The sequence below is a fragment of the Emydura macquarii genome, unplaced genomic scaffold, assembly GCF_026122565.2.
Source record: "Emydura macquarii macquarii isolate MOO-44397 ecotype Brisbane River unplaced genomic scaffold, CSIRO-AGI_Emac_v2 contig_1253, whole genome shotgun sequence".
Taxonomy (NCBI): domain Eukaryota; kingdom Metazoa; phylum Chordata; order Testudines; family Chelidae; genus Emydura; species Emydura macquarii.
In genome coordinates, this window is record NW_027131390.1 from 55279079 (window position 1) to 55303466 (window position 24388).

At 42.0% G+C, this 24388-nt stretch overlaps 1 protein-coding gene and 1 long non-coding RNA gene across 2 annotated transcripts in view; one reads left to right on the top strand and one right to left on the bottom strand.

Moving 5' to 3' along the window:
- The window catches only part of LOC137154097 (uncharacterized), a 35998-nt gene that overhangs the window by 8151 nt on the left and 3459 nt on the right, over window positions 1-24388 (top strand). The window lies entirely within an intron of this gene.
- On the bottom strand, window positions 12508-23863 carry ICOS (inducible T cell costimulator). Its single transcript, XM_067549822.1, has 6 exons — window positions 23727-23863; window positions 16761-16802; window positions 15644-15982; window positions 14166-14278; window positions 13488-13578; window positions 12508-12921 (listed from the first exon to the last, which is right to left on the bottom strand). The coding sequence occupies exons 1-5, from the start codon at window positions 23782-23784 to the stop codon at window positions 13489-13491; spliced, it is 642 nt and encodes a 213-aa protein (XP_067405923.1). The 5' UTR covers window positions 23785-23863; the 3' UTR covers window positions 12508-12921; window position 13488.

The following is a 24388-nucleotide window of genomic DNA, read 5'->3' on the forward strand; positions in this document are numbered from 1 at the left end:
ATTGTTAATATTAATTGTGTTGAATATCTGGTCACCATTAGCCATTTTAGTGAAGATTGAAGCAAACTAGGCATTAAACATCTCAGCCTTCCTGATGTCATCAGTTATTAGCTCTCCTTCCCCACTAAGGATCTACACGTTCCTTCATCTTTCTGTTGCTTCTAATGTTTAATGAACACTTCTAATTGCCTTTTATGGGTGTAAGTCATTTTGTGTCTTAGCTTTTCTGATTTTTGTCCCTATATGCTTGTTGTTCTTCTGTACTCCTCCTTAGCAATTCATCCATGTTTCTACCTTTTGTAAGAATCTGTGACACTGGTTCTGAGTCAGAAGCTGACTCTGTAACCTGTCTTCCAAATTCCCACCAATATAGGTTAATTGGGATCTAAGTGGAGGACCAACTCACCAGTAGGGGCACAGCTGAAGGGTAATTAGAGGGCGAAGCACCACCAGCAGTTTGGAGCAGATAAATAGAGAGGAAGCCGGGCCTGGAAAGGGGATGCAGAGCCTAAAGAAAGACAGATCTAGCTAGCTGGCTGGCTGGTTGGCACTGCTCCTCCTCCTCTCCCTGCCCACCCCCCGCGCTCCCTCCTTTCACTCCAGAAGTAAGAGGGTAGCTGACTGGGACTTATATAGTACTATAGGCGGGAGCCTGACAGAATGCTATAATAAAGCATGTTGGTGGTGAAGATGGCTTAGAGTGAGTCTCATCTGTATCTAAGGTGAGAGACACTCACAGGGGAACACCCTGTGACAGATTCCTTTTTGATTTCCCAGTCACTAAAAAGCTGATGGAGCCATAATGGCCTCTTACTATTCTGCCTGTCTTTCCTTCTCATTGGGGTAGTTGACAGTTGTGCCTTTAATATTGTCATCTTGAGAAACTGCCAGCTCTCCTGAACACCTTTATTCCTTAGATTCTCTTCCCATTGGGAGCTTACCTATTAGTTCTCTGAGTTTGTTAGTCTGCTTTTTCAGAAGTCCATAGTCTTTATCCTCCTCTTCTCATGCTTTCCTTTCCTTAGAATCACAAAATCTATCACTTCATGATCACTTTCACCCAAATTGACTTCTACCTTCAGATTCCTCTCCCTTGGTCAGAATCAAGTCTAAAATAGCTGTCCCTCGGGTTATAAAAAATTGTCCCCAATACATTCTAAGAACTTATTGGACATTTGCATGGCAGAGCCAATGGCAGAATAAGCTGAATTTTTTTTTTCTGTCTCTGTCAGAAGAATTGTTAGTCAAGAGCCTGACACTGCAAACACTTACTCATATTATTCTTGCAAAGCTGTCCAAAAATTTCCTGGGAGAAATGTTTTTCTATTAGAAAATGCCCATTTTGATGAAACCAAAACTTTCCCTGGGAACCCATCAATTCCAATGAAATCTCATTTCATGTTTTTAGAACAAAAAAATCTAAATTTTTCATTTGAAAACAATTTTTTTTTCAATTTTTGATCTTTTTTTATTATATACTTATGTAAAATAAAAAGGCTGAAATCAGAACAAAAATTTTAATTAAACCCTTGTTAAAATCAAACAAACTACTTTGACCCAAAACAAATAACACTTTCAAAATTTGTTTTTGCAAGGAATTTCAAACATTTTTTTCAATTTTCTTTGGCTCCAGATTTAAAACAAAACCTGAAATTGCAGAATTTTCTGCAAGATGGAAATTCTGGTTTCTGCATAGCTCTAATTATCATTATTTGCTATTTGCTTTGTGGTAGTGCGTAGGGACCCCACTCATTGATCCACATAAACTCAACGGGACTAATCCTCTGAGTGAAGTTATTTACCTGTGTTAATGTCAGCAGAATTGTGCCCTAAGTTCCAATTGTAGGCCCAGATCCACAGGTGCACAAGTGAAATCAGAGATTGTCTGCTTCTCAGGCACTTGGCAGTGTTTCTCCTCCTAATGTGGACTTGGCAGAAGAATTTGTGGGTCCAGGGTTTGTGCTAGGGACAATGGTGACTGGATGGAGTGAGGGTAGGGCAGATGAATGTTGTTCCCTATCTTTAGTTCCATGGCAAATCCCCATAAAAATAAACTAGGGCTACATTTTTTTTCTCACTGAAACGACCCACCACCAGATAGTCCTGGAGGCAGCTGGAGCTCTGATGGAACTGTATGGCCAGGGTGCTAATGGGGGGAGTGGGACATTGCTGAAACACAGTGCTTCCTCTCAGATCACTTGGGTCTGTCACAATGAGAGGTGGAGTTCACCAGCCCCAGTTGATGGGACTATACATGGAGACTTCTGTGGGAGTTTTACTCTGAGTGCACGATTCAGTCTGCAGAATCTTCTACTGGTGATAGTGTAGGAATCAAAAGGATCCCATCTTGACTCTCTCTTTTGTCTGGGTTCAGTCCAATAAGTTTGCTCCCCTGAGTTTCACTTTGGGTTTGTCTTCACTGCAGAGTTAGCCCAGGTGATCAGTACCCAAGTCAGTCTATCCTGGAAGTGAGCAGCCACCCTGCAAAGCCCCATCTGGGTTATTGTGTCCTCACAGTTGCTATGCTTTCGTGTGTGGTGTTAGGACTTTGAGGTGTATATCTCATGGTTCTGTGTTACAATAAGCTAAACCACTCTGATTTTTCCCAGGGAATTGTGCAAGAATTCATCTACCCTTCTAGGCACCTGGGGAAACCTGTGGGAAGGCTTTGGAGGACTATCTGCACTCAAGTGGCTTACCCTATGTCCACACTGCAAGGTGAGCAGGGTAACAGCCCAAACAAAAGTGGAAGCTTGGTTCTTACCCACGCCCAAAGCTGTGCCACCTATCCTAGACTGAAAGCACCACTAATCTCACATGAGATGATTTTTTATGTGGATATGAAGGAGGTCGGGGGCAACATCTGAGTAAGAACTTATGCTAACTCTGCAGTGGAGACATCCCCTGTAACATGAGGGTTAGAACCAATCCTGGGTCTCTAAACCAAGATAGTAAAAACCACATACAGTGCATCAGCAGGTGCTGTGTCCAAAGGAAAAGCAAAACATTGGAACCATGACATTTTGATGTTACGTCAGAACTTAGCCAGGCTTGCTCAAAAGGTTCACATACTTTAAAGACATCTTCAGTAACTGTGATCTGAATCTCAGGTTTGTAACAAATCCCTAATCAGTGGAGTTTCATGTAAGTGGGGATTTGGTCAAGGACTGTCTGTGAGGTTTCTGCAGTAAAGGAAAAGGCAAAGCATTCCTTGAATCCTAGATGGTCTAGAAACTTGGTGCCTGTCTCCAGCTAGTAGGAGAAGAGAAAACAGAGGAAATGCTTACTAAAAAAAAGGTTCAAAATGGTCTCATGGCCTTGGAGTGTGGTGTTATGCCTAATGACTACATCAACATGACTCAATTTCTAAATATAAAATCTTTGCATATTTTTCTTAATATTAGCTCTTATTACCACTCACTGACTGAGCTATGTTGAGTTGGAAGGGGAAATGGGCTATTATTATGGGAACATAGCTCAGGTCTGCAAATGGCCTTGTTGGTCTTATTCTGATAAGAAGACATGCATCCAATCTGCCATGTTCATTTTAGCAGGTGCTTCAAATGTAATTGAGTTCCTTTTTCACTAAACCAAAAGGAATTGTGCTCAGTGACAGATGCCATTTTAGAGTGGGGGAGAGGCCTCTGTTTCAGACAAAATTAAGAATGTGATATCATTACTTTCGGTGGAGGATAGATAGGCTGTTTTCTTCTACTATAAGTCCTCAGTGGAAACTATGACTCATGAGTCATAGTCAAAGTGGATTTTTCAGATACACCTATGTTTGCCAGTAAAGAATGTATTTTTCTTTTAAAAATGGGGGGGGACGACGACTGTAGTTTGCTTCATTTGTGTCAGAGTCCTGGTGGAAATATAGTTTCTTTGAGCTTTTTGAAGCTTGCGGTAGGAAGTGTTCAATGCTATTCTTCATTTTGGCCTCATGAAAGAGAAACAAAGCTTGCTTAGAAAAGCTGACTCTTTGGCTGGGAAAGGAGTTACCGGTGGCAACATGTTAATCAGCAGCACCTCTATTGCCCAGATACTGTCACCCAGCTGTCACAAACTGGTTGTGGAAGATGGGAGTATTACCGGGTGGGATGGCCCTCTAAGCAGGCCCAGATTAACCAGTGTGCACTTGCACAGGGCTCCCATCTCTGGGGACCCTCGACCACTAGGAAAAAACCAAAAACTAAAACTGAGGGTATGTCTACAATGGGGAAAATGTGCAACAGTGAATCTCAGAGCTCAGGTCAACAGCTTGCGGGGCTCACACTACAGGGCATGCTGTCTCTCACACGTATGGCATCTGCAGAGCAACATTCTATAGATGCAGTTGTATGTCCACAAGCTGTTTCAAGGATTCCTCTGTGACAGTGGCTACCATTCAATTCACCGTTAAATCCATATTTGGGGGATCATGTTATGTGTTCGCTGGTTTGGATGTACTCACCACAGTTGCACAAAGGGGAGTCTTTGATTTTCCACTTGTGGATCAAATAACCGCATCTTCTATGGTTTGTTTGGAGGCAGCTCAGTGTGATCCAAAGTCTGCGTGGCAGGTCAAAACTGAGAGGGTGACTTGTCAGGCCATTAACAATTTGCTTGTTTGGAACCATAGATGACACCTTTATGCAGCCCACCAAGCTAAGAAAAAATCAAAGACTAACGCCATCAAACCAGCAACTGAATGTTGGTTGTCGACCTCCTGGTCAAAGGAGCATCCTCTCCCTTTGCCAGGTTTCAAATCCCAAGCTCCAGCATGAGTGGGAATGTCTACACTGCTATTTTTAACCCCACAGCACAAGCCTGAGTCTGTTAACCTGGACTCTGAGACTTGCTGCTGTGGTGTTTTTGGTTTGGTTTGGGGTTTTTTTTGTCAGAGTGGCACTGCAAGCCCATGTGCTAGGTTGCAATGCCACTTACTCAGATTTGGCCTGGATGTGGAGTGGAGTGCTGAGCCAGGGACGGCACTAGTGAGTGGCCAGGAAGGTCCTGGGGGTGATGGGTGAGGAGCTGTGGATGAGTTGTTGGTAGGCTGTGGGGTGAGTGGGGAGTGTTGGGTGGGCTATGGAGTGCGGGGTTGGAGATGAGTGGGGGATATTATGGGGTGGGGAAAGTTGGGGGGGATGTGAAGGGAATGGTGGATATTGTAGGTGGTAGGGGCCAGGACGTTGGGAGTAAGTGTGGGTGTTGGGGGCTATAGTTGGTAGAGACGTATGTCAGGACTGCTGGGATGTGTGGGGGCACTGTCAGAGTGAGTGGGTGGCTTATGGAGGATTGTGGGGGGTACTGGCAAGCATGAGTGGGGAAACTGAAGCAGCTCCAAACTGTTCCTTAACAAGTTACATAAACACACGCACACTGAAATCTCTCTGTATAAATCTGATCGCAAATAACTATGTGATAATACTTTTGGTACAGATCCCAGTCTTGATTCCTTTGTTTGTTTTAGTCTAACTGCAGTCTGCTTTCCCCTACTTTTAAATATACACTGCAATACCTCTAAGGATAGGAAACCTGAGGAAATGTATAATGACTCAAACTTTGAAGTTAATGAAAAGCCTGTGCTAAGGAAACATGACACTCAGCATTTCATCATGATGCTTCATCTCTATTATCGATTAGCTGCAAAATTTAGATCCTGAATCTCAGCATGACAAAGCATTACATAATCTAAATCTTGTAAAATTCAGATCCAGGGTTGGGTTTCAAGCCCTTTTGAAATATGCAGGTGTTTAAGGTGTGGGTGGCATGCGGAGAGGCTTAGTACCTTTATAAAATGCATCCTTTTATATGAATGTGTGTGTGTGTATATATATATATATATATATATATATATATATATTGTTAAACATTTTACCAAATCAGCTACACAATTACAGTGGCCAGCCTTAAAATCTTTCCAGTGTTTGCTTCATAGAACTGTAAGAAAGTGCTGAATGAGCTCTCCCCCGATACCAGTGATGAGCCGGGGGGGAAAGGCTTCAGGCTACATGAACACACCTATTCTGCCTCTGTATCGAGCAGCTGTGTTGCCCAAGTGATCAATTTTGGCTGGTGTTGGGTTACAAATCATGGTCCAGAGCCAGCTCGTGAAAGCCATCCTGCCTCACTTGGGAAAGGTCACCATGAACTTCGCCGTCCCTGGATCCAACAGCCTGCCGAGGCCAGACATCGTCATCACCAACGAGGACAAGAAGAAGATCGTTATGGTGGAAGTCACAGTCCCATTCAAAAACAGGACCCCGGCCTTTCACGCAGCCTGAGCTTGTAAGGAGGAGAAGTACGCCCTGGCCGATATCCTGAGAGCAAAGGGCTACGAGGTTCAGACCCATGCCCTGATCATTGGAACCCTGGGCACTTGGGATCCCTGCAACGAGTGTGTGCTGTGAGCCTGCGATGTTGGTCGGCACGACGCCCGGCTGATGTGGCGCCTCATGGTGTCTGACACCATCCGGTGGTCGAGAGACATTTACATCGAGCACATCACCAGGCACAGACAGTACCGGGACGAGTAAGCCGGAGCACCACTGCGAGGAATTTATAGATTAAAGGACTATGTACACCACATAAGTGACTCAGTGAGGGACAATCCACTATTATGGACATATCTAGTCCCCATTAACCGCATCCTATGTAACCCCTGCAATAAGTGACGTTCCCGAATTAATGATCACGTGTACCGTTAACCGTCAAACCTGTTACTCCCCACCCAGGATACCACAGATTATGCTTTCATTGTACTCCATGACTCCCAACCAAACTCTGTACCTGCTGATAATCTGTACATTATGCCTGGATGTCCAGGAACTCTTCCGTTTAAATTCTATACCTGACCATTTTTTAAACATTATCTTTAATAAAATTTTTAAATTGAATGCAGGGATAATGAAATGTTGTTCTCCTTATTGTGTGAGTAAAGGGCAGGAGAACTGTGCTTAGCCTGTCCAGACTGAGGGGGTCACCCTCAACTGAACTGAACTTGCTGAGCGGGAGGTTAGGCTGCCAGATCCCAGTAGAGAGAGAGAGGGAGGGAGTGTGGGGACAGGTGTTTCTGCTGGTGGTGTGGTACACTAGCACTTTTGTCAGTAACATTTTTGAAAAGAACATACCCCTGACCGACATACATTTCACTGACAGAAGCACCAGGGTGGACAGCACTATATCAGTGGGGGGCACTTTCCCGCCAACATAGCTACAGCCGCTCGTTGGGGGTGGTTGAATTATGCTAGCTGGAGAGCTCTCCCCATCGGCATAAAGTGTCTACAAGGGAGATCTTACAGTGGCACAGCTGCAATGATAAGCCGTGCCGCCGTAAAATCCGTAGTGTGGACATAGCCTAAGAGTCGTAGGCACCATTCGACCTGCCCCTCTCCCCTGTTTAAAGATGGAGCTGATTAGGCTCCCCTGAGAATCTTTTATTTAGTTAAGTGACCACTGGAGTGGAAATCAGTATAATCAGATCTAAGTGCTTAGACCTGCTGCAGGACAGCATTTCTGTAGAAGAGGCTGCCCAGCTTGCACTGGCTTGCATTAGTTTCCCCCACTGAGAGCTGAAATCACTGAAAGCTGGGTGGAACCTGAAGAGACAAACTCGCAGAGGTCACAGTAGAGAGGCAGGTGGTGGCAGAAGGTGATGGCTCAGGGCCATTGACAACGGAGCATACAACAGCCTGGTGGAGTGAATGCTGGCACGATGAATGACATCAGCAGAGTGAAAGATGGCACAATGGTGGCAGCAAGGCAGCAATGCAGGGTGAATGGGGACAACTGTGAGCCAGTTGTGGCAGCAGCAGCAGCGAAAGCATTGCTTGGTGTTCCCTGTCCTACATGCAAGTGGGAGATGAACTCTCATGAATGCACCTCTGAACTCCGGGTCTCCACCAACCAAGGAGAACAGCTGTGAATGGAGTGCGATGGAGGGAGCGGGGATTGGCATGTTAAAGGGACATTTATTTGTTGGATTTTCATGCCACAGGTGAGAGAAAGAGGCAAAGGACACTGCCCAATGTACTCGAGAGCGGGAGTTTTGCTCATGGACAGATGTATTCAAATCATGGTTGGAGTTTTGCTAATTAAGGCCAGTTTCTTTTCCTCTTCTTATTAGACATTTTCTCTGCTATACACAGACTCCGTGCTTGCAAGAAGGGAAGTATTGCCTTCTTGAGGAGCCCGGGGGGAGGTGTTAATTTTTCCAGATTACTGGATGGGGGCTTGAGCTGATTCTGTGTTATATTGTTAAGAGGAACCTCTGGATGTTGAACCCGGTCCTTGTTCCTGCTGACTCTACCTGGCAGAAGGGTTATATAACACTACCTGTTTAGTAAGATAGAGTTCATCCTAGTTTGCTTGCAGCTAATTCTAAATTTCCATTTCAAGCATTTACTTACAGCTAGACAGAGGAAATTATTTGGCATGAATACCCGGGGAATACTTAGCTAAAGGTATCTAGGGGAATATGTAAAGAGCACCGCCTGTGCCAATGTTGAATATAAATAAATTGGGGTTGCGGATTCTCAATAAAAAGCAAGGAAGAATAAATGCTTCTTTCTGACCTGGCTCCTTTAGTTCTTCTGTCATCATGTAAAATAAAATGACTTGTTTTTTTACCAGTGCTTAAGTCAGTGAGGCAATTACGTCAACAAAATACCTTTCCAAACATATTTACAGTTGAACAGCGGAAGTCAAGAAATATGGAACACAAATAATGATGGCTGTCTAGATGCTCAGATGATGTGTACATTCTGCTGTATTTCTAATGTAATAGTGATTATATCACTAGCTACATATGGAAAATTTAGCTTGATCCTACTAGAATTTCAGACTAGCTGTCTTCAGTCTCTCAAATGCTGTTCTCCTGGCTGCTACTTAGGCATTACGCATTCAGTTGTCTGTCCTGGATGATGATTCCAGAGTAGAGCTGGTTGAAATTTTTCATACAAAACTTTTTTCAATGAAAAACAGCATCTTTTCAAAAACTGGAAACTTTCATGGAAAGGCTTTTTATGAAAAACAGAAAAATTTGGAGAAACCAAAATTTTTGACCTGTATAATTTTCAGGTTTTTTTCCTCTTTTGTCTTCTTTTCTTTCATTTTACTTTGATTCCTTCTTGTCACTGAGTATAATAGAATCAGTGTCTACGGGATTATTTTTTTTCATCTTTCCCTCTTGCCACTTTAACTTTTCAAAGCTTCTTCAGCTGTGGAAAAGTTAGTGACAGAAGGAAAAATGGCCCTGTTTCATTTTATTGTACACACACGGGGGAAAAGGAAGAAGATTGGGGTGGGGGCATAGAAGGGAACCAACAAACTAAAACATTTCCAAAAATATTACATGAACAAACTTCAAAATAACAAATTGTTCCTTTTCAAACTCAATGAAATAGAAACACCTTCAAAATTTTGAAACACTTTTGTAATCTCTCATCATATTTTGACCAGCTCTACTCCTTAGTCCATGGACTTTTTGACTGAGATCCTGTGAGGGGATTGTCACTGTCATGCCTGCTGGGGCTGCCCTTTGCGGTTTATCCCGAGGACGCAGGTACATGGGCACAGGTGCGGTAAGTAGCCCAGGGATAGCCAACCTCAGTCCAGCTGTACTCGAGCCTGAGCACTACTCAGTGAGTTTCGGCCGGAGCCCCACAAACCCTGTGGTGGGACGCTCTGCCACTGTTGGGGCCCTGGGCTAGGAAGCAGTGGAGTCAGGAGAGCCCACATCCCCCTCCCCCCTTGTCACCCTAAGCCTGGGGTGACAGCCTCACCATGGCTTGTGAAGTCTTACTGGGCTCCAGACTGCTTACTTGACCCACCCTCCCTGAGGGCCCGGGGCTCTAGACCGTTTGTTGCCCTGCCCTGACTGAGGGCCTGGGCATATAGACCTCTGAGTGGCTGTGTAGTGAAGCAGAACAAGGGTCAACCCCAACCTCTTACACATGGTTATTGGGCAAGCTACACCACTGGGACCATGGGGTCTCATCAATTGCATTCCCGCATGTCAGGCCTCAGTCATTAACTTCTCTTGGTACTTCGGCAATTCACCACCTCTGAGACCAGCCTCTGAGTACAGTCAAGGCTACTTCTGCAGGTAGGTCTCTGCTCTTGACTTCTCTCCAGAGGCTGTGATAGTAGTTAATACAGTAACCACCCAGCTTTCTCATACAGTACTGTTTAATACTAACTTCAGGAATACAGGATTCAGAGACGTGGGAGGGGAAGAGGCGAGGCCACCAAGGCCCAGGCCTCCAGTGGCAGGTCAGCGGTGGCTGCACAAGGAGGTTTAGCCTTCCCTGGTCTGTTATACTTGCCTCCTATGTCCCTGAGCACATAGTTATACTGACCTAAACCCCCATGTAAGACAGCTAGCTCTCCCATTGACAGCTACTGCCTTTCAGGGAGGTGGATTAACTAGGCCTAGGAGTATCTTCACTAAGTGCTACAGCAGCGCAGCTGCTCCTGGCCTAGATACCTAGGCACTGCTTAGAAAGATATGGCCTGCAGCTTGTACTTCTCCCCCAGTTTGTGTATCAGCTCGCAGCATGCCCCTTGCCTGGCCCCTTGCCCTTACCCTTTCTGCCAAGGGTGCCTTTTAATCAGTCTTCATCTTTAGTGTCTCAGACTTGAGATAACAAGTCCTTTTAATGTTGCTAGCGCCAGGAAGTAACACCTCCCAGTGATAGCCCCATTGTTCTCATCACTGCTTTAAAAGTGTATACCTGTGGTTGTTTTATCTCTCAATACCTTTGTGTTCAAGTAGGCAGCAATACAAAATTGAAAAGGCAAACAGAGTCACATATAATGTTCATAACAATAAAGCAGATATCTCTTAATTAATCACAGGGATAAATTGCAAACACCCTCTTCCCTTTTTCTATCTCCCCTTAACGGTGTATATGAGGGGGGCTTGTTTCTTCAGGATGGTGCGCATGAAGTTTCCCAAGCAGTCTGAGAACTGTGTGGTATAATAAAAAACAGATTTATTAAGAATAGAGAGATCTCATACAAACAAAAGAAATGGTCTACCCTAAAACTTTGCAAAGCTCATCTAGATAGGCTTGTCTCTGCAACAGTTTATGAAAATGTGGCATTTCTGGGACAAAATATTTTCCCCCTGATCCACTTGGGCAGACTTGCACCATGTCTATTATCAGAAAGCATCTCAGAGACAACCTTAGGTATCTGTACCTTTTCTTTGGGAACTTGCTGTTTCATGAGATTCCTTCTCAGTCTGGTAATAGATTCCTTTGGACTCATAGGTGTTATACAGGGCTCTCATATCCATCATGTCTCACAGATATATAAAAGCTAGGGATTATTATCTAGCATCTTTCATCAGTAGATCTTCAAGTGGTTACCAAGGAGGTCAGTGTCATTATCTCCATTATACAGAAAAGGGAAATCCCAAGATCACCCAGGAGCAGAGCCAACACTAGAACCCAGGGCTCCTGAATTGTGAAGGTCTAGCCACAGACATTCTGGCTTGCAATTTATTATTAATTCATTATTATTTATTCATTGCCTCCATATGCTTGTCTGAACGTAAGTCATTTCGGCTGGTGACTGTCAGTCCTTGTCTGCAAAACCTCCTCATTCTGGGTCTGTTGTTGTGGAGAAGCCCTTCTGAGATGCTAACTGCCCTCCTTCTAAGGTTAACTGTCCCTGGCACAGTTGCCACCTTACTCTGACAGACAGGAAGTATTTTACTACATAATTCCCTCTTACCAGTATTTCTGCTCTGTATATGAAATATCAATTACAGAGACTTTGTTTTTAATAGGATGCTCTAGTTTTAGAGTAGCTGAACAGTAATGTGCTGTGCACTGTCTGGCAGGAATTCAGGTTTGATTTCCAGCAGGCCATTTAAGGCACAGTATACACAGACTGTGAAGGTGATCAAGGCTTTGAACTGCTTTGAATGTGACATAACCTCCAACCTCTTTGGGGAAGAGATAAAGGTCTGATGCAAAGCCACAGAAGCAAGCTAGTGCTAAGCTAAGATCTTTCTCTGGATCTAGAGATCCTGGTATTTGGTACTGTGCTGTAATACAACCGCCTTACCCCATCCTTTTATGTATCTGTATCTTGCTTTCTCATTTAGAGACTGATCCTGCAGCCCTTGCTTATGTTAGTAAAAACTGCAGTCTTGGGACTTTAATATATAAAATCTATATTAGAAGAATGTTGTTCTTCTCAAAAGAATGTATGTAATTATACCAGCTCTACATGGAAAAGAGGATCCTGGCAGTGTGGGTTGTGAAGATGTAGTGAGAATCCAAAAAACTAAACACAATAACTGAGATTCTAGACGACACTAAACATATATAATATTCTCATTTCACTGTCTCCCTATTGTCTGGAGTCCCTATCCAAGCCACAGAATATGTATATGTGCTACAGTATCCTAGTGAGTTGCTGTCAAGAAGTTTGAAGACGAATCTGAGAATAAATTGGTAGCACCAGGCTAAAATGGCCATAACAAAGCAGTAATATATGCAATAAAATGGCTGCTGTTGATGCCATGCTGCTGGAGTTGGCTGTGGAGGTAGTTCAATTTTTTTTTTCCAGTGGGAGGTATCATAGAAGAAACCTTCTGCAGAAGGTATAATATAATCACTCTGTGCAGCACTGCAACAATATCCTTAGCAAGGAAACATTCTACATTTTTCATCTACAAGATTTTTTTATGTTTTCACACTCTATATGGAGTCAATGGATTTGGCCGTGCCCAAGTTAACACAGAATATCTAGAGCAAAACATGACTTGAAATAGCTCTAGAGCAAATGTCTCATCATAGCAGATCAGCATTGTGTGAAATCAGTCTGGGGATCGCTTTAGTTGTGAAACTGACATTTCAAGTGACCAGTGGCTGAAGGTTCCAGGAAACTTCCTGTGCCACAAGTGACCTACTTGCAAGTTCGCACCTGGAACAGAAATTAAGAATTGGTTGTAAACAAGCCTGAATCACTCCAGCTTCTAGCTCTGCTCCACTTCTAAATTGTGGCTGGTTTCTATATAGGAGCCCAAGTGGGGAGAAAACTCCTGACACCCTCCCACAGCTGAGCTAACAGCCACTGTCTGGTCTTTATTATAATTATCCAAAGTCTGATAAACAAGTATACTCAGAGCTGAACTAGAGTCACTTCCCCAGGGTCATTTTGGGAAAGATGTGTTAATCACATGAGTCTGAATCAACTGAAACTTCACAGCAGTTTGTCATTCTTGAAGTTATTACACTGCACGTTATGAAGCACTAACATTGCTGGGGACTGGCCCATTTTTCTGATTTGTAAACTCTTTGGGGATTTTGCTTTTAGTTTGCTATTCCTGTTGGATGGCACCATATACCCATATAAATTATAACAACTTACTATCATAATAACTTAGCCCTCCTAAAGTCAGTTGGAGGCAGATCAGGCCAACCCTTCCTCATACAGAAAGCCTGTTACTGAGGATGTACAAATCATTGAGTAAAAAGATGTAGTATAACCTTAGAATGCTGGTTTTCTAGCTGCATTCACTGCTGCCATGGGCATGTATTCACTGTTGTATTCATGGGATTTGGATTCACCTTGCCTTGTCTGCAAACAAAGAAAATGCCTGAATTTAGTTGATAATCTCTAACACCCATCGATTCTTGCCTTTGTCCTTTTAATAGGGTGGTTAATTTCACTCTGCTTTCAATGGGAAAATAAAGTCAGCGCAGCTGGTGTTCACCTCCAAGACTCACAAGTTGGAAGAGGACAAAATCTGAGCTGGAAATGAAAAGCAGACTCTGTCCAACAAAATGCTCTTCTTCTATGGCTATGCCCTTTGTTTTTTAGTGGTTTTGCTCCAGAATGGAGCTAGAATCACCCATCCAATGTGTTTCCCCTCTTGAAGAAAACAAACAGGTGAATTGCTTCCCAAGGTATTTTTGCTGACCTGGGCAGAGTTCTTCCTTCCTGTGGCTCCAAGTCTTTAAATCAATAGGCTATTCTGATTTAGAAAAATTAAACTTAGTGGCTGTCACTGATGACTGAATTCCAGTGGTACATAAAAGGTTCAATTTCTTCATTGAAAAACTTAGCACATGCTGTGCATGTCTGTGACACACTCTAAATCTCTCTAAATCAAGCCCCCTATGTATCAGCTTTGGACCTAAGCAATTTTAAATACCCAGCCTTACCTTCTTTGTTAAGCAACAGGCTATTATGCAGCAGATACAGGAAACCATGGAAAATACAGTGATCCCAATAAGCATCCATGACATCATTTCTGATACAAAGCAGGCTTCTGAGTCTTGGACATAGTTTAAAAAAAAAAAAGAGGATTAGCAGTGTAGATTATCAGCGTAAATTATCTCCTCTCACTGTGTGTAGGTGAGATCAGTGCCTAGAGTAGTCTGAAAAAAGGAAGGAGGGGGAACAGTCGTATTATTTATTTTCAGGTTTGCAACCCCACACATTTCAAGCAATGGGGGAAATGGCAGAATTTAGTGTTTGAGAGGGATCTAAATGATGTGATTAGTTGGCCTGGTGAATGGATTCTGGGCATGGGGCAGAACACAGCAATGGTCCAGAGGAGTTTGTGAGAGGAAGAGATGAAAGAGGCATTGAGGCTACTGGGGTTGACAGAGTGGAGGGGGCAAAGGACAATATGAAAGTAGACTAGGTGAAGGATGTTGCTCAGTGCTGCACCATGGTGGGTCTTGAAGGCCCAAAGCAGACTGAGTTTGAATTTAATGATCACACTGTGTGACTTAGAGGGTAAAATGATCAAAAGAACTGGTGAGAGAGAAATTTGGAAGCAACATTTTGGATGGAATGGAGGAAGGCAAGATTAAAGCCCCGAGGAGAGGAGAGTGCAGTAGTCAAGGCCTGACTTGATTAGGCTGTGGCTGAGCAATCTGGCCACCCAGGCATAAAGGAAGGGATATCATTTGGAAATGTTATGCAGGAGAAGTGACAGGATTTGGATCATAGATTAATATATTTTAAGGTCAGAAGGAACCATTAGATCACCAGGTCTGACATTACATGGGCCATTGAATTTCATGGTTAGCCTTGTATTGCCCAGCTGTTGTGGGAGGGAAAGGACAGAAGGAGAAAAGAGGACAACTGGGAGGATGGTTTTCTTATCCATCCTAACAGAGAATAAAAGCAAGGGCTTGGGCTGACAGATTATAAACTTGTTCAACTAGAGTAGAGACACTTGCAAGCCAGCCAAGATGAGATGTCAGAGACACAATGAATGGCAACTCAGATATGACTGATGTTAGTTCAGCACCCATTGGGGTGCACTCACAGCCACCTTCAGGTAGACAGCATAATGTCCGTTAGGTTTTGATAGATTGTCCTAAGTGAATTAACAGACCCTGAGCCTGATTCAAAGAGGTGAGCAGCACATTCCCATTAGAGGCAGCGGGAGTTGTGAGCACTCAGCATCTCTAGATCCAGTCATAAGTTAGATTTATGTATTGTTTCTGGTACAGATACTGATCACTAAAACTTTGCCTGTGACACTCACAGGTAAATCTCAGAATGGGTTTTGTGCTCATCTAGAATTATTTCAAGGTTTGCCTTTGGTATCTTATATAAATGACAGTGTTTCCCTATCTCTAAAGCCAGAGTAGAGGGGTGGAGGGTGGGGGGGCTGCAAACTTACCATAGATGTATAAATAGGTTTCATTTACCCTACAGTCTATGTAGGGAGCAGGCATAAGGATTTCCAGGCAGCAGATATAAATGCCGGTGTGCTTGCTTTCCAAATCTTTGAGAATGAAGGACATGCTGTCCCCAGAGTGTTCTGGCTGACAATAGCTCTCATTAGATTCAGATGTTGGCTCCCCATTTTCCATGTGGAGTGCACAGATTTTCTGCCTCTCCTGCCCTTTCAGCAGTGTCATGCTGAATCCAGTAACATTTTTAGGGTAGCTGAAGTTGAATTTGAAGATTCCACTGTGAAATTCAACCTTCACCTGGGGGTCAGAGACAGGAGATTGTTCTGCAGAGGGAAGAAAATAGAACAATGTACATACCATGCAGGAAAAACTCCAAGAAAACATCAAAGCAGGTAAAAGTAACTATAGCACTGAAATCTACAGAAGTGTGAGTATCCTATGAGCTGTTCTGAGGCCAGCCCCCAGGCTACTGCCAATCTAGCTGATCAGTGGACATGCCCCCTGGCCTCCACCACTGCCAGCCCTGTGGACCCCAAACAGCTTGCGGCTGGTGGGGAGAGGAGTTTTTCTGTGGATGCGGATACATATAAAAGAGGGCTTGCAGGTGGCAGGTCGGATATACATTGATTCTTGTGGATGGTGTGTCGGATGCAGATCCATTTTTTTGTATCCGCACAGGACTCTATTTCTATCACGTCTTATCATTTGAAGCTTGCTGAGGTAGGGGAAAGGAATGTCACCCATGCCCACTTGCACCATCCAAAATCCACTCGGGCCCCTAGTGTTCACAAAAATCCCTTTGAAGTGAAGCCATCACCTCATATACAGCTGAAATTCTTCTTCTTTTTTTTTTTTTTTTGAGAAGTCATTTAAAACACCTGACTGAGGACCTCCTGATACCTCACAATTTGGCTTTTATAGGAATCAGCGGCTAACAGAACTGGGAAACCCTTTGGGAAGATGCATGAATTGCAATGTCCATTGTAAAGAAGGACATGTTTCTATTTCAAGAACAGTGTATTGTGATACAGAAATATTTTCAGTCCTCTTAAGACAATTGCTGGAAATATAATTAAACATTATTTTTAAAATGGCTCTTACCTATATTTTTGCATAGTTGACGTGACAAACAGGAATCAGATTCTGCAAAATAAAATGTAATTTGCTTTTTAAAATAACTAAGGAGTCAAAATATGATGTTAAGATGGCAACATTATTTTTCTAGGTGTTCTTTGATGGGCTCCCAATAAAAACACTAAGTGCTAAACAATAAAATTATACAATTCAATAAAATAACTGAAAAACATTTAAAATCAAAAGCTAACAAGCATTAATTGATCCAGTATTAAGATCAGTCACTTATGTAGCATTCGTTAATTCACGCAACACCCATGCAAAGTATTATGTATATTTTGCAAGTAAAAACCGAAGCTGAAAGTTAAGTAATTTGCCCAAAATTATAGAGGGAATCTGTGTTAGATAGGATTCAAACTCCGAAGTTATTGGATCCTGTCCTCGGATGACAGTCAAGATCTTATCTTTTTTCAGGACTCCTAAGATCAGCAGGATGTCACAGTTGGCCGGATAGAAAAGTCTGGCTCTCCACTTCTGACAGTATTTTCAGTAAGGCTTTCAAAAGTCACTTGGCTTGAAAGACTCACTACAAGCGACTTTATTTTGTTTATATTTTTATATTTACAGTATTGTCTAGAGGCCCCAGTCAGACACAGCCCCTATTGTGTTAGGTGCTATACAAACAAAGATATTCTAAAATACAGTCATGCACCAAAGAGCTTGCAATCTTGTCCTGATCCTACAAACACACAGGTTTAGATAATTATATGCTTAAATCTTTACAGGATCTGGCCCAGTATGCTCTGTTTCTGGACTCAAGTGGTTTTTCATATTCATGCTTTGTACTTCTTTGAAGTCTTGTTCACCCAGTGAGTGATTTTTAAACGAAACAATCCTTGAAAACATTAGTTTTTGTCATGTCTATTATACAGTATTATAAAAATGGTTATATTTTGACAACTAACTTCTTTCCCAGTAGTGAAAATTAAGTGTGGGGAGGGGGGATGAGGTAGAACTTAAAGAAGCAAATGGCAGCAAGCTTATCCCCACCTTACTTTTCATTAGATCTGAATGTATCCTGGAGAGAGAGAGAGTGTACTCTAGTCTAGCGAATGCAAGGCACTAGGGAGATCTGAATTCTATGCCCGGTTCTTCCTCAGACATTGGGCAAGTCCCTACATTCCTCCGTTTCCTCATAGCATGTAATAATATGTATATCCCTCACAGGCACCCCAGGATACTAACATTGCTGAATATTTGTAAAATACTCCGAGGTGTTCAGTTGGAAGTTTCTACAGAAACTAAATGTTGTTGTCACCCCTGTATGACTGAGTCATCCTCTGTTAACACACTACCTCTGGTCTACTGTGCACAGTCAGTTACCCTTCTCTGATGCTATGATAGTTCTAATAGTCTTTACCACTTTCAGAGCTATTGCTTCCACGTGTGCTGACAGTCGAGTTGTTGGTGTCCCATTCCCACTAGTGTGGAGATAGGTCAGATGGGTAAAACATCCTGCTGGAGTGTAGATGTCACCTCCAGGATACTCACTGCAGACCACAACTTGTACAATAAAGTAACAAATACAGAAAGTGCCAGCACCAAGACAAAGAATGAACATTAGAATAATTCTTGTTGCTTTGCATATTCCAAGTAAAGTTTGATGGGGGGGAAACGTTGCTGTGCTATTGTGTTAATCACTTTAAGTAAAGATTTTGTAAATATCTTCTAATTTTATGGGCTGTAGTTTGATAGTTAATTTTTAAATTAGGCACCACATTGACAAGGAAGAAGGATTGAAGGAAGAAGAAATATGAAAATGTATCAGTGTAACAGGAGAGATGCCTATAATGTTCACCTAATATTTTAAATCTTATCTCATTTTTTAGAAGTATTCAGAAGTAGTCTGGGACCCTTTAGATTTGTGGTTCAACTGGTTTGATTAAATAGGGCCAAATTCTGATATACTTACTAATGCTGAATAGCATCTCACTCCACAAATATCCCCACTGAAGTCAGTGGGACTGTGTGATTATGAATGCTTAAGTGGGCCACAAGCTTTACACAGCAGTGAATTTCATCCTAAAAGACCATTTAGCACACTGGCTGGCCCACATAGAGGATAGCAAGCTATTTTTGCTGCAAGCTAATAGTTATTCTTTTTGTTCAAGGGGTGGAGATCTGTCTTTTGTGCTGCATAGTTGTCATTCTTGCTGATGACCAGCAATATAAAGTGGGGTGGAGGAGGGGGTCATTAAGCATACAACTCATGTGAGACTGTGGCCAACTGAAGGATGGTATCGTAACCACCAACCTGCAGGAAGACTGAGGACTGTTGAGATCACTTCATTTAGTAAACATTTTGGTAAATATGATGCAATAATCAGTCTCTGTGGAGTAAGAGGTGAAAATGTGACAAAATGGGTAGTAACTGGCCAGGCTATAGTGCCGTGAAAAAGAGTCCGGGAGCTAAAGTGGATCGTAAATTGAATGGGTCAACAATGTGATGCTGTTGCAAAAATAACTAATATTCTGGGATGTAGTAAGAGGAGTGTCCTAAGACATGAGAAGTAATTGTTCTGCTCTGCTCAGCACTTCTGAGGACTCAGCTGGAATATTGTGCCCAGTTTTGGATGCCACACTTTAAGAAACATGTACAAATTTGAGAGTTCAGAAGAAGGCAAAAAAATGTTTAGAAAACCTGCCTGACCTATGAGGAAAGACTAAAACACTGAGCAGATTTAGTTTTGAGGAAAAAAGACTAGTGGGAGAGCCCTACTGTATGCTCGCTATCTACTGTAGGTAGGACAAGAAGTAACAGGCTGAATCTGCAGCAAGGAAGACTTAGGTTAGATAATAGGAAAACCTTTCTAGCTGTAAGGATAGTTAGGTATTGGAATGTGGAATCTGTCTCATTGAGGGAGTTTTAAGAACAAGTTAGACCATTGCTGGCCGGTATCTGTCTAGCAGGCATGGTCCTGCTTCAGCACAGCAGCATGGAGTAGATGACCTCTCGAGGTCCCTTCCAACCTTATCTTAGTGATTCTGTGATTACCAGAGCATAAAAAAAGCAACTTCTCTGAATGAGATGTTAATATTGTGTAAGAGAAAAACAAAAGATCACAAGCATACTTCATGAGCCCAAATTTGCTTTGCCAGTAAAAGCTCTTTTGCCTTGCCAAAACAGAGACTGTCATGAAGTGTTGCAAAAACGTGTCTGAAATTTGCAAGATAATTAATATAGAAATTATAGTGAATACTGTTTTCTAATTAGTAGATAGTATTGGTTGGAAATAAATTGCCAGACTGTGGGAACTTCTGAACCTTTAGCATTCCTGCCAACTACTAGTTGTTTCTGCTATCTTCACTGTCCCAAATGTACAACTTTAACAGGTGATACGTTTGCAAAATCTTATTCAGCTAGTCACTTGGAGTGGGTAACGTTTCTGACAGGACAGCAAATCGTCATTAGGTTTTTCATTAACATCAGTCATTGTGGAGTGAAATAGACAAGTAGATTTTGTGGCCACACGGATAAATTTTCCTTGCCTTTTACCAAGGTTGGATGTTACTTCTAGGACCCCATCCACCTTAGGTAATAACTATCTAACTAGATACATTTGTGATGTCACTCCCTGAAAAGCACGTAGGTTAGATGTGGTGATGGGTGGAGTGTAAAAACACTGACTCTTGGCTACTGACATGTTTGGAGGGGTTTACTCGCAACACAGCTCCACGAATATGGAAAAGAAGCAAACAGAAGTGGAGGTCATGCTGCTTGCTGTAAAGATTTATTTTTATACAGCGTGCAAAAGAGCCTCTCCTTACTCTGTATTAAAGCATTTGGAATGGAGTCATCTGACTTTAAGGTTGTATTTTTTCATTAAAATCAGGCTGAAGCAATGCAATAGCAATAAGAGGCTTCTGGCAGGGGTTAAAATCTTACACAAGCAGGTGTAACTGTGGACTTCAGCAGAGTTACTTTTGGTTTACCCTGGCGTAAGGAAAAGGAGACTCCAGCTACTTATATTTTTGGTTGCAATGTGGGGCTGATTGGTACTTGCATGCGTGCACACAAACTATGTTAGCTTCCATAAGAGAGATGTTTCTATCTGAGTCTGGCCAACATGCTTGCTGAGCATCTTCAGTGGAGTCAGTGAGGACTTTAGTGGGGACTCAAGCATTTCTGCACCATGGCGGTTGGATGATTTGAAGGTGTTTTATTTGCCCGCTGGCTATCAGCTGCTACTGGATTTCACACTGGTCAGTGGCTCAATGCCATTTGCAAACAGCCCTTGTAAAATTGCAGCTGGGCATAACAGATTTTAAAAAATTAAAATAAAATTAAGTTTAAGCCTCATTTTGAAATTTGGAGGTGAGGATAGGAGGACTGGATGGAAATAGTCTTGGACAGTTGGGTCAGGATTTTGTTTTTATTTTGTGGTTTAACCCTCAGAACAGATTCATGAAAGTCACAAATATAATATCAACTCAATTAAACTACTCACATGTTTGAAGTTTAGTGTGTGCATAAGTCTTTGCAGAATCAGGGCCCAGACTCAAAGAGCAGAGCTATCCTACAGGAAAAAAGGTGGTTGCCACAGATGTACTACTGGCCTGTCTACACTATAAAACCCTATGCTATAGCATAAATTTTAAGTATTGGACCTATATTATGGTGGTCCCTATTAAAATGTCAGCACTTGCCATTCAGTACCTCACCGTAGTATCTGAGATGAGCATGGTCTCCCTACACTGACAATAGGAGGTCTCTGTTGTAAGCCATGTTTACAGTTGGCAAATGTTAATGGCTACATGAAAAATATAGACTAGACAACTTTCCACAGCCAGAACCCCGCTGCTGTCTGATATGCAGCCCTGTGCAAAACAGTGTTACCATGAATTTTAGGCAGGTCAATAATGAATATAGAATCTTGTGGGGATTTTGTGAAGAAATGTGCTAGGGAAATTTGTTTGAGGGGGAAATTCAAAATGTAACAATGTAAAGTCCCACCAAGGTAAATAGAATGAATACAAAAAACTTATGTCGGATTGAAGTCCTGATGTTTGTTTTCCCCCATTTAGTCCCTGGTCTTGCATGCCTTATACAGAATGAAATTACATTTACATGAAGTCAAAAGCAGTCTTCTCTGTGAAGGGACTAGAGCAGGAGGCTCCAATCTCATAAATGATTTCTTTATCGAGATTGTGCCACAAAGTTGCAAAGACTAAAACAAACTTCAATTTACATGGCTTAGTTTCCAATAGGAAATATATCCATGGATTATAGTTAGGGCCTGCAAATTTGTAGGCATTTTTGTTAAAATGCTGCTACCTTTTTCCTACTTAAATTCTGCTAAAATGCTTGAAAATAGCATTTTATAGGGTAATATGCTCCATAAATTCTTTGCATCCATGTTGACATATTCTAAATCAAACAGCCCCTTATCTCACCCCATCTTGTCTATTTTAATATAATGATAAAAGTAAATAATTATCACTTTATATGTTGAAAGCAGTGTAGAAAAACATTTCCTGAGAGCTTTTGTATTTTCCCTCGGAGGAGCTTTTGAGATCATCCTCTTTTCTCCTCCTTTCCCCCTGATTACCAGCTTGAGGGCCAAAAACATGCCAGTGTTTGAGAGAACAAGCATTTGCAGCCTCATTCTTCTTGTATGGAATGTCCTTTCCAATGAGCCCTCCTACACTGGATAAAGCATGTTAACTGAATGTTTCTGCCAAAAATGATCAGCAGAGAAGTAATTAGTATTGATGTTTGGTTTTCATCAGCAGGTTTTTGAGTTAACTCCTCATTGAAACAAGGGCCAGCTCACACACTACTTAGAGATATTGGGTGAAATCCTGACTCCACTGAAGTCAATGTGAGTTTTCACATTGTGTGTTCAATAAGGCCCGGATTTCACCCATTCTTTTGATCTGCCTTTTTGAAGGCTCAGGATGCCAGCACTACATTAGCTAACATTCTGAAGCATATCTTGACAGTCAGAAGGGCTAGAAACTCATTTTTGCTTAAATAAAAGCTTAATTTCTGCATAAAACCCTGGAAGTTCTAAAATTCCACAGAGACTTTAAACCTACTTTATATCATTGGAATGTCAGTAGCACATATTTCCAGTGGCCCTAGGCATGACCTTCAAAGGAACAAATTTAAATGAGGCTTAGTAGTAATACCACCAAATCCCAAACTTCAGAGTATTGTTATTTATGACAAATCACACTAAATCCTAGAACAATATGTAGATTAATTAGATTTCTTATTTTAATCAAATATTGACTGAATTTCTGCCCTGGATTAGTATGTAATAGAAAGTAGGTTCAGAGAAGTTAAAAAAAAGTGAGTTATAGTACTATACTTTGCATACTACAATGCTGTGATAGGGTGCTGAATCCCATAATGTGCCTCATCGGTGTTCTTGTCATATTCAGATCAATGGCATCACCCTTTTAAATGATGGCGATAAAATGCTATGGCTCCTTGTAAGTCACAATGTAAATTACCTAATCCACTCCTCCAGACGATATATGTTTTCTAAGTTAAGAGAATTTCCCTCCCAAACATGAATCCTACTTGAAATCAATAGCTCAGTATGGATCTCCTTATACTGACACTTCTTGTACTTTTACATTTCTAATATATTGTGTTCCTTAAGGGAAGCTGGCTACCGCACTACAGTAGCTACAGCTGAAAGGTAATGCCAAGCAGATGAGTGAAGAATGCAAACTGCGTGTTTGTTGTCTCTCAGACAGTACAAATGTTCTGCCCTGGCACAAATTGAATCTCTGTGGTGGTGGTGGTAGTGAGGCTGACAGAGACATCTGTCTTCTTGGCAACTATTTTTCTTAATTGTCCCTGTTTCCCCAAAACCATCATGACTATCATTCATGACTATCATTTATGCACTCTGTTCCCTGCATATTTTAAATGCCATATAGATGATGATTGTAAGAAGCAAAACCCCAGATGCGACTTACCACAGAGGTCTTCCAAAAGAAAGCAGAAGAGACAGAACGTTAAAATCCCTGACTTCATAGTTGTCTGACACAAACACCAGTCCCAGCCTTGTGTCTGAAGTTTTCAAAGCTGAAGAAGTCACATTTTTGTCATTGTTGTCTCTTTCACAGGAAAGGAAGTGGTTTTGTGAGCAATGAGTGGAAATATATAATAACTAAAAGAGCTCTTTTATTTCAGTTAACCAACGGCAACATTATAGCTATGTCAGCATGGGTTTTGCTAATGTATGCATCTGTGAGGGGGGCGGTGTTTTTAGTTTTGTTTTCCCCTAGCTCATGTCTTGCTGTTGATGCTGGGAAGATGAAAGTATGTGTGTCATTAGCTTACCTCACAGAATATAGGCCATCTTCCATGTTCACTTACACGGGTGACTACTTCCAGCTTAACTCATCTCTTGTATGCACCACCATCCCCTGTAGTAGGTGTCTTGCAAATAACCAGTGGCCAGCAAACCTGTTATGACATAGATGAAGAACCAAAAGAAATTTGTCAGATTGCTTTCTCACAAGCCACTCTCCGCTATCAGTTTCTCTTAAATAACTTGTTGCTGTCTTTGTTTTATAGCTGTTAAACCTGAGGAAACCGCTTAATGGTCTCCGCATTTTCAGTGGATCACCTGGAA

Bases quoted from the DNA above. Each gene is read 5' to 3' on its own strand.
- ICOS (XM_067549822.1), bottom strand. From the start codon at position 23,784: ATGAAGTCAGGGATTTTAACGTTCTGTCTCTTCTGCTTTCTTTTGGAA. The intron at 15,983-16,760 runs GTAAGAGCCATT...TTCCCTCTGCAG, and splicing joins TCAACTATGCAAAAATATAG to AACAATCTCCTGTCTCTGAC. The intron at 13,579-14,165 runs GTAAGGCTGGGT...CTTTGTTTGCAG, and splicing joins CCTGTTGCTTAACAAAGAAG to ACAAGGCAAGGTGAATCCAA.